The following is a 10,439-nucleotide window of genomic DNA, read 5'->3' on the forward strand; positions in this document are numbered from 1 at the left end:
GTAGTACAGCCACATAAAAATACATAGCAGATTATACAGGCCGCTATAATGTGCAGATGGTACTGCCTAACAGTGAACTATGCAGTATGTATGTGGGTACAACAGAGAGTTGGCAATGGCCTTTGCTCAGTAATTTATTACTGTTCATCACAAGACAATGTTCTAAACTAAGGTGCTAAATATCCAGTTAGAAATACAATGCAGAGAGAGACTCTCACAGGTACATGGTAGGGATAAATGCCAGATTGCAATTACCAGTGTTGAAAACAGTCATTTTGTACTAATGGTACTCATTGTGTTGCAGGTGCTCTACTTCTGGGAGCAATCCTCTACTCCTGGCAGTTCCCTCACTTCAACGCCTTGAGCTGGAACCTTAGAGAAGACTACTCTAGGGGTGGTTATCGAATGATGTCAGTCACACATCCAGACATGTGTCGCCGTGTGGCATTGCGCCATTGCCTGGCGCTTATTGGATTATCGACCTTGGCTCCAGTTCTGGATGTCACTACATGGAACTTCCCCATAATCTCCCTTCCCATCAACTTGTACATTTCCTACTTGGGCTACAAGTTCTACCGGGATGCAGATCGTAATAGTTCTAGGAAACTGTTTTTCTGTAGCCTGTGGCACCTGCCCACACTGCTGCTTCTCATGTTAACCTGCAAGAAGTCTGTAGTGGGGAAAAAGGAGGAAAAAAAGGTAATCCAGGATCCAAGATGAGTCTGAGTTTCCCATGAGGAATATGGTGTTGGGACAGAAATCTGTGGTATATCTGGGTATAATGGTGCCCCATATAACAGATTATTACTGTACACACATTTACAGAGCGAGAGAGTGGCCTACTCTGTTGGCCAAGAATGCATTTTTAGGCCCCCATATTGGACATTTACAGTAGGCCAACATTTCTACCTCTTACCCACAGATACTACTGGGAGCCAGCTATAGGAACAGACAGCAATTTAAAAACCACATCCATTAATAAGCCTTATATCAGGCCTATCAAACCCCACATAATCCCACACCAGTGTTTTATTCTATAAACTGTATGGTAAATGTGGGGGGTGGGGGGGACATACCGTCTTTATGTAAATTGCTATGGCTGCTGCCACCTTACAAATATTTCATGACGTTCTGTTAAAATAAAGCAAATTGTTGGTGACATGTCCACACGAATAACCAAAACACACCCTTACAGTAACTGTTTCCTGCTAGGATTCTAGCTGCCCATGGGTTTTGTCTTACTATCAACATATGAATTATAACAGAAAAAGTTACATTAGTGCAGGGAATGATAGCATAACATAGAATTTACTGGGTGTCAACAGGATTTTATACCTGGCCGGTGAAAATGTGCATCTATTGACATACCTACCAAATGCTAAGTACCCTGCTGTTATGGTCAGTGTTCTTTTTTTAAGAAACTACAGGTCTTAGGGTCCCTGCCATTCTAGCAGTCTACTGTGGTGTCAGAACAGAATACTGTCACCCAAACACAAGCGTGAGAAATAATTCTCGAGAGCGGCTCTAAGAGTTACTGGGAAACCGAAGTGAGCAGTGAATCCATCGAGAGATGTCACTCGGGAAAAAGGAAATGAAGTATAGAATCCAGAGAATAACTTAGGGGGACATGTGCTAAGCAGTGATAAAAGTGGAGAAGTTGCCCATGGCAACCAATCAGCTGCTCTTTATACTTTTATTGTATACAAATTATAAATGTTACGCCAAATCTGATTGGTTGCCATGGGTAAGTTCCCCACTGGCTCACTTCTCCACTTTTATCACTGCTTAGTACATCTCCCCCTTAGTATCTTAATGGAAACTGATCCATGAATAGTGATTGTAGCTGGACACAGTATTGCAACCATAAGACACACTCTCACTACCCTGTCAATATCCTTAACATTATTATTTTTTATCTTTCATATCCATAGACAACATGAAGTTTAGAAACTACATACAGGTTGTATCTTCCATATCCGAAAATCTGACACCCAAAATCCAACATTTTTTGAGCACGACCGAATCAGTAATACCTTTGCTTTTTACTGGTTTAATGTACACACTTTGTTTTATGCACAAAATTATTAAAAGCTAGTTACCAGCCCATAAAAGTGACGGAACAACATAACAGTAATGTCAGCTGTGTTCACCCGAACGGAGCATCTAGTGACTTCCTACTATAGAGGTGAGGAGCAGTGTTATCCTTTTAGTATGTAGGATATTGTATAAAATTACCATCAGGCTGTGTGAACATGAAACCTAAATGCATTCTGTGCTTAGACTTAGGTCCCATTCCCAAGATATCTCATTATAGTATGCAGATATTCCAAAATACGGAAAAATCCAATATCCGTTTACTTCTGGTCCCAAGCATATCAGATATGGGAGACTCAACCTGTAGTAACGAATTGCATTCATGGGAAAGTATCCATCTTGATAGATAGATCGATCGATCTATCTATATATATATATATATATATATATATATATATATTTCTCTGACGTCCTAGTGGATGCTGGGAACTCCGTAAGGACCATGGGGAATAGCGGCTCCGCAGGAGACTGGGCACAAAAGTAAAAGCTTTTAGGTCACCTGGTGTGCACTGGCTCCTCCCCCCATGACCCTCCTCCAACCCTCAGTTAGATTTTTGTGCCCGGCCGAGAAGGGTGCATGCTAGGTAGCTCTCCAGAGCTGCTTAGAGTAAAAGTTCTAAATAGTTTTTTTTATTTTCAGTGAGACCTGCTGGCAACAGGCTCACTGCATCGTGGGACTAAGGGGAGAAGAAGCGAACTCACCTGACTGCAGAGTGGATTGGGCTTCTTGGCTACTGGACATTAGCTCCAGAGGGACGATCACAGGTTCAGCCTGGATGGGTCCCGGAGCCGCGCCGCCGGCCCCCTTACAGAGCCAGAAGAGCGAAGAGGTCCGGAAAAATCGGCGGCAGAAGACGTTCCTGTCTTCAATAAGGTAGCGCACAGCACTGCAGCTGTGCGCCATTGCTCTCAGCACACTTCACACTCCGGTCACTGAGGGTGCAGGGCGCTGGGGGGGAGCGCCCTGAGACGCAATAAAACATGTTTAAACCTTATATGGCTAAAGAAATACATCACATATAGCTCCTGGGCTATATGGATGCATTTCACCCCTGCCAGTTTTCCTAAAAAAAGCGGGAGAAAAGGCCGCCGTGAAGGGGGCGGAGCCTATCTCCTCAGCACACAAGCGCCATTTTCCCTCACAGTTCCGCTGGAAGGAAGGCTCCCAGACTCTCCCCTGCAGTCCTGCTACAGAATCAGGGTAAAACAAGAGAGGGGGGGCACTAATTGGCAGAAAATACATATATAGCAGCTATAGAAGGGAGAAACACTTATATAAGGTTATCCCTGCATATATATAGCGCTCTGGTGTGTGCTGGCAAACTCTCCCTCTGTCTCCCCAAAGGGCTCGTGGGGTCCTGTCCTCTATCAGAGCATTCCCTGTGTGTGTGCTGTGTGTCGGTACGATTGTGTCGACATGTATGAGGAGGAAAATGATGTGGAGGCGGAGCAATTGCCTGTAATAGTGATGTCACCCCCTAGGGAGTCGACACCTGACTGGATGGTCGTATGGAAGGAATTACGTGACAGTGTCAGCACTTTGCAAAAAACTGTTGACGACATGAGACAGCCGACAAATCAGTTAGTGCCTGTCCAGGCGTCTCAAACACCGTCAGGGGCTCTAAAGCGCCCGTTACCTCAGATGGTCAACACAGACCCAGACACGGATACTGACTCCAGTGTCGACGGTGACGAGACAAACGTAATGTCCAGTAGGGCCACACGTTACATGATCACGGCAATGAAGGAGGCTTTGAACATTTTTGATACTACAAGTACCACAAAAAAGGGTATTATGTGGGGTGTGAAAAAACTACCCATAGTTTTTCCTGAATCAGATGAATTAAATGAGGTGTGTGACAAAGCGTGGGTTTCCCCCGATAAAAAACTGCTGATTTCTAATAAATTATTGGCATTATACCCTTTCCCGCCAGAGGTTAGGGCGCGTTGGGAAACACCCCCTAGGGTAGATAAGGCGCTCACACGCTTATCAAAACAAGTGGCGTTACCGTCTCCTGATACGGCCGCCCTCAAGGAACCAGCTGATAGAAAGCTGGAAAATATCCTAAAAGGTATATACACACATACTGGTGTTATACTACGACCAGCAATCGCCTCAGCCTGGATGTGCAGTGCTGGAGTGGCTTGGTCGGATTCCCTGACTGAAAACATTGATACCCTGGATAGGGACAGTATATTATTGACTATAGAGCATTTAAAGGATGCATTACTATATATGCGAGATGCACAGAGGGATATTTGCACCCTGGCATCAAGAGTAAGTGCGTTGTCCATTTCTGCCAGAAGAAGTTTATGGACACGACAGTGGTCAGGTGATGCGGATTCAAAACGGCATATGGAAGTTTTGCCGTATAAAGGGGAGGAGTTATTTGGGGTCGGTCTATCAGACCTGGTGGCCACGGCGACGGCTGGGAAATCCACCTTTTTACCCCAGGTCACCTCTCAGCAGAAAAAGACACCGTCTTTTCAAACTCAGTCCTTTCGTCCCCATAAGGGCAAGCGGGCAAAAGGCCACTCATTTCTGCCCCGGGGCAGAGGAAGGGAAAAAAGACTGCAGCAAGCAGCCTCTTCCCAGGATCAGAAGCCCTCCCCCGCTTCTGCCAAGTCTTCAGCATGACGCTGGGGCTTTACAGGCGGACTCAGACACGGTGGGGGCCCGTCTCAAAAATTTCAACGCGCAGTGGGCTCACTCGCAGTGGACCCCTGGATCATGCAGGTAGTATCACAGGGGTACAAACTGGAATTCGAGACGTCTCCCCCTCGCCGGTTCCTGAAGTCTGCTCTACCAGCGTCTCCCTCCGACAGGGAGGCAGTATTGGAAGCTATTCACAAGCTGTATTCCCAGCAGGTGATCATCAAGGTACCCCTCCTACAACAGTGAAAGGGGTATTATTCCACGCTGTTTGCGGTACCGAAGCCGGACGGCTCGGTGAGACCGATTTTAAATCTAAAATCATTGAACACTTACATAAAAAGGTTCAAATTCAAGATGGAATCACTCAGAGCAGTGATAGCAAACCTGGAAGAAGGGGACTATATGGTGTCTCTGGACATCAAAGATGCTTATCACCATGTCCCAATCTACCCTTCTCACCAAGGGTACCTCAGGTTTGTGGTACAGAACTGTCATTATCAGTTTCAGACGCTGCCGTTTGGGTTGTCCACGGCACCACGGGTCTTTACCAAGGTAATGGCCGAAATGATGATTCTTCTTCGAAGAAAAGGCGTCTTAATTATCCCTTACTTGGACGATCTCCTGATAAGGGCAAGGTCCAGGGAACAGTTAGAGGTCGGAGTAGCACTATCTCAAGTAGTACTACGACAGCACGGGTGGATTCTAAATATTCCAAAATCGCAGCTGATTCCAACAACACGTCTCCTGTTCCTAGGGATGATTCTGGACACAGTCCAAAAAAAGGTGTTTCTCCCGGAGGAGAAGGCCAGGGAGTTATCCGAGCTAGTCAGGAACCTCCTGAAACCAGGACAAGTGTCAGTGCATCAATGCACAAGGGTCCTGGGAAAGATGGTGGCTTCTTACGAAGCGATTCCATTCGGAAGATTCCATGCAAGAACGTTTCAGTGGGATCTGCTGGACAAATGGTCCGGATCGCATCTTCAGATGCATCAGCGGATAACCCTATCTCCAAGGACAAGGGTGTCTCTCCTGTGGTGGTTGCAGAGTGCTCATCTTCTAGAGGGCCGCAGATTCGGCATTCAGGACTGGATTCTGGTGACCACGGATGCCAGCCTGAGAGGCTGGGGAGCAGTCACACAGGGAAGAAGCTTCCAGGGCTTGTGGTCAAGCATGGAAACGTCTCTTCACATAAATATCCTGGAACTAAGGGCAATTTACAATGCCCTAAGTCAAGCAAGGCCTCTGCTTCAGGGTCAGTCGGTTTTGATCCAATCGGACAACATCACGGCAGTCGCCCACGTAAACAGACAGGGCGGCACAAGAAGCAGGAGGGCAATGGCAGAAGCTGCAAGAATTCTTCGCTGGGCGGAAAATCATGTGACAGCACTGTCAGCGGTGTTCATTCCGGGAGTGGACAACTGGGAAGCAGACTTCCTCAGCAGACACGACCTCCACCCGGGGGAGTGGGGACTTCACCCAGAAGTCTTCCACGTGATTGTAAACCGTTGGGAAAAACCAAAGGTGGACATGATGGCGTCTCGTCTCAACAAGAAACTAGACAGATATTGCGCCAGGTCAAGGGACCCTCAGGCAATAGCGGTGGACGCTCTGGTAACACCGTGGGTGTACCAGTCAGTGTATGTGTTCCCTCCTCTGCCTCTCATACCCAAAGTACTGAGAATCATAAGAAGGAGAGGAGTAAGAACTATACTCGTGGCTCCGGATTGGCCAAGAAGGACTTGGTACCCGGAACTTCAAGAGATGCTCACGGAGGACCCGTGGCCTCTACCTCTCAGAAAGGATTTGCTCCAGCAGGGACCTTGTCTGTTTCAAGACTTACCGCGGCTGCGTTTGACGGCATGGAGGTTGAACGCCGGATCCTGAAGGAAAAAGGCATTCCAGATGAAGTCATCCCTACCCTGGTCAAGGCCAGAAAGGATGTAACCGCAAAACATTATCACCGCATTTGGCGGAAATATGTTGCGTGGTGTGAGGCCAAGAAGGCCCCTACAGAGGAATTTCAACTGGGTCGTTTCCGGCATTTCCTGCAAACAGGACTATCTATGGGCCTAAAATTAGGGTCCATTAAGGTTCAAATTTCGGCCCTGTCAATCTTCTTCCAAAAAGAACTGGCTTCAGTGCCTGAAGTTCAGACGTTTGTCAAAGGGGTACTGCATATACAGCCTCCTTTTGTGCCTCCAGTGGCACCTTGGGATCTCAATGTAGTGTTGAGTCTCCTAAAATCACATTGGTTTGAACCACTCACCACTGTGGAATTGAAATATCTCACATGGAAAGTGGTCATGCTGTTAGCCCTGGCTTCAGCCAGGCGTGTCTCTGAATTGGCGGCTTTATCATATAAAAGCCCTTACCTAATTTTTCATTCAGACAGGGCAGAACTGAGGACTCGCCCTCAATTTCTCCCTAAGGTGGTTTCAGCGTTTCACATGAACCAGCCTATTGTGGTACCTGCGGCGACTAGGGACTTGGAGGACTCCAAGTTGCTGGACGTAGTCAGGGCCCTGAAAATATATGTTTCCAGGACGGCTGGAGTCAGAAAATCTGACTCGCTGTTTATCCTGTATGCACCCAACAAGCTGGGTGCTCCTGCTTCTAAGCAGACGATTGCTCGTTGGATTTGTAGTACAATTCAGCTTGCACATTCTGTGGCAGGCCTGCCACAGCCAAAATCTGTAAAAGCCCATTCCACAAGGAAAGTGGGCTCATCTTGGGCGGCTGCCCGAGGGGTCTCGGCTTTACAACTTTGCCGAGCAGCTACTTGGTCAGGGGCAAACACGTTTGCTAAATTTTACAAATTCGATACCCTGGCTGAGGAGGACATGGAGTTCTCTCATTCGGTGCTGCAGAGTCATCCGCACTCTTCCGCCCGTTTGGGAGCTTTGGTATAATCCCCATGGTCCTTACGGAGTTCCCAGCATCCACTAGGACGTCAGAGAAAATAAGAATTTACTTACCGATAATTCTATTTCTCATAGTCCGTAGTGGATGCTGGGCGCCCATCCCAAGTGCGGATTGTCTGCAATACTTGTATATAGTTATTGTTACAAAAATCGGGTTGTTTATTGTTGTGAGCCATCTTTTCAGAGGCTCCTACGTTTATCATACTGTTAACTGGGTTCAGATCACAAGTTGTACGGTGTGATTGGTGTGGCTGGTATGAGTCTTACCCGGGATTCAAGATCCTTCCTTATTATGTACGCTCGTCCGGGCACAGTATCCTAACTGAGGCTTGGAGGAGGGTCATGGGGGGAGGAGCCAGTGCACACCAGGTGACCTAAAAGCTTTTACTTTTGTGCCCAGTCTCCTGCGGAGCCGCTATTCCCCATGGTCCTTACGGAGTTCCCAGCATCCACTACGGACTATGAGAAATAGAATTATCGGTAAGTAAATTCTTATTATAACGCAGTGAATGAAACTATACTTGTCTTCATATTGTTTTTTTATTTGTCATTTAACTTATTATGTTTTTATTTTATTTTTTTAATTTCCTGCCACAAAAACAATGTTCAGATGATGTCTAATTAATGGCTTTGCCAGGTGACTGCAACTAATTTAGGGTGTAGTATGGTATGCCGGCGGCCGTGCTCCCGTCGACCACCATACCGGCGCCGGGAGCCCGACCGCCGGCATACCGACAGTGTGGCGAGCGCAAATGAGCCCCTTGTGGGCTCGCCACGCTGCGGGCACGGTGGCGTGCCACGCTATTTATTCTCCCTCCAGGGGGGGTCGTGGACCCCCACGAGGGAGAGAAAATGTCGGTATGCCGGCTGTCGGGATTCCGGCGCCGGTATACTGTGCGCCGGGATCCCGACAGTCGGCCACCTGAAGACCACCCACTAATTTATCATCGAACACCTATTTTAGAATCGCATATTAAATATTAAAGCTACCACAGTATGTGTAATTTATAATGTCAGTTCATAAAGTGAAGATAGAAAGGATGACCGATTTCAGAATGAAATTTTGCTTGGGCTTTTACCAAACTATTGGGGGTATTCAGTAGGCGCTGACCCCCACAGTGCACACACGCAGGAGCCGCTCTGCATGTGCACAGGCGGGGAGATGCGATTGCTTCTCCGTTATGCAAATGCCTCTGCCTGAATGACAGGCAGAGGCATTTGCAGGGCGGTTCGTGGCAGGTGCAGTGACGTGGCATTGGGCAAACGTGGCATAGAAAATGGAGGCTGGTTCAGGGTGGTCGCGTGACGTCACACACTCTGCTGTGACCCGAAAGATGGCCGCCCTGTGCCTGCCTTTGCATCCTTGCTGTGCAAGGAGGGGGGCATCCACTAGTTTGCGATGCAATCACAATTGAATTGCCGCAGCATGGGGTTTTATCATTAGCAGTTTGTTAAGATTGCAAAACTGCCAATGAAGCTGAACGAGGGCCTTTATCCAATTAAGTTAATTAAATATAAGTAAAGTTAAGATCTTGCTGCCTCATCCAGTGTTGTGCTTCCTTTCCCCTGCACAATTATCCGCTATTTGTGGGTTGGCAGTACGCTGTCCTTTGTCTGGTTAGGTGGAACAGCCTGTTGGAATAAAATAAGGTTCAGGTAAAGTGGAGTCCCAATATCTGCACCTTGGAGAAGAGGGGCCAAGGCTAAATAGACAGACATCAGCATGGGAATGTTAGCACAGATAGAGATGGATTATGCAGCAGATCTTCCAAATTGTAAATATATTTCATTTACACTGCATCTGAAAAATAGCATAGATAAATGCTTACATTAGCTTTCATTGTGAGAATGAAGACTGGATCAAGGAAATGCCCAGTCACTATCCCATGTATACATTGTGTGTTCTTGTACAAATAATACACAATGAGAGCATCTCAATGTGAAATATTACAGCAGCTATAAAACCCTTTTTTTCCTAGACTTCACTACTGCTGCCAATGTCATATGGTATTGCCTTATAATTCATACCGTTATACAGACCAGCACGGCCTGAAGGAGCTCTCTGTACTTGAAAGTAAACTCAATCTCCAATATACTGTAATGTTGCAAATTATCATGTGTTTATGACATTGCTTATTTCTATTTCATAAATAAGAAAATCAAAAATAATGGCTGTACTGTTTTTGTTCTATGCTACATCTGTAATGTCCTACACAATGGCATGTGTCCTTGCTCTGTCCTGTGGAGGTTTCCTGTGCTGCGTGACCATGACATTGATGAGCAAAAAAATGTTTCCTTCTGTAACCTGTTCCATGTACAGTGCATCCGGAAAGTATTCACTGCGCTTCACTTTTTCCACATTTTGTTATGTTACAGCCTTATTCCAAAATGGAATAAATTATTTTTTCCCCTCAAAATTCTATACACAGTGCCCCATAATGACAACGTGAAAAAAGTTTTTTAAGATTTTTGCAAATTTCTTAAAAATAAAAAAACTATGAAATCACATGTACATAAGTATTCACAGCCTTTGCTCAATACTTTGTTGATGCAGCGATTACAGCCTCAAGTCTTTTTTTAATATGATGCCACAAGCTTGGCACACCTATCTTTGGGCAGTTTCACCCAACTCCTCTTTGCAGCACCTCTCAAGCTCCATCAGGTTGGATGGAAAGCATTGGTGCACAGCCATTTTCAGATCTCTCCAGAGATGTTCAATCGGATTCAAGTCTAGCCTCTGGCTGGGCCACTCAAAGACATTCACAGAG

At 46.3% G+C, this 10,439-nt stretch overlaps 1 protein-coding gene across 2 annotated transcripts in view; it reads left to right on the forward strand.

Moving 5' to 3' along the window:
* Positions 1-1,988, forward strand: part of LOC135056166 (protoheme IX farnesyltransferase, mitochondrial) — a 316,437-nt gene extending 314,449 nt beyond the window's left edge. For both annotated transcript variants that reach the window (XM_063961020.1, XM_063961019.1), the window contains exon 7: positions 305-1,988. In XM_063961020.1, the coding sequence (XP_063817090.1) occupies positions 305-720 (416 nt within the window). In that variant the 3' untranslated portion in view covers positions 721-1,988. The remainder of the gene's footprint in view (positions 1-304) is intronic.
* The last annotated feature ends 8,451 nt before the right edge of the window (positions 1,989-10,439 follow it).

The sequence above is a fragment of the Pseudophryne corroboree genome, chromosome 3 (genome assembly GCF_028390025.1).
Source record: "Pseudophryne corroboree isolate aPseCor3 chromosome 3, aPseCor3.hap2, whole genome shotgun sequence".
Classification (NCBI taxonomy): domain Eukaryota; kingdom Metazoa; phylum Chordata; class Amphibia; order Anura; family Myobatrachidae; genus Pseudophryne; species Pseudophryne corroboree.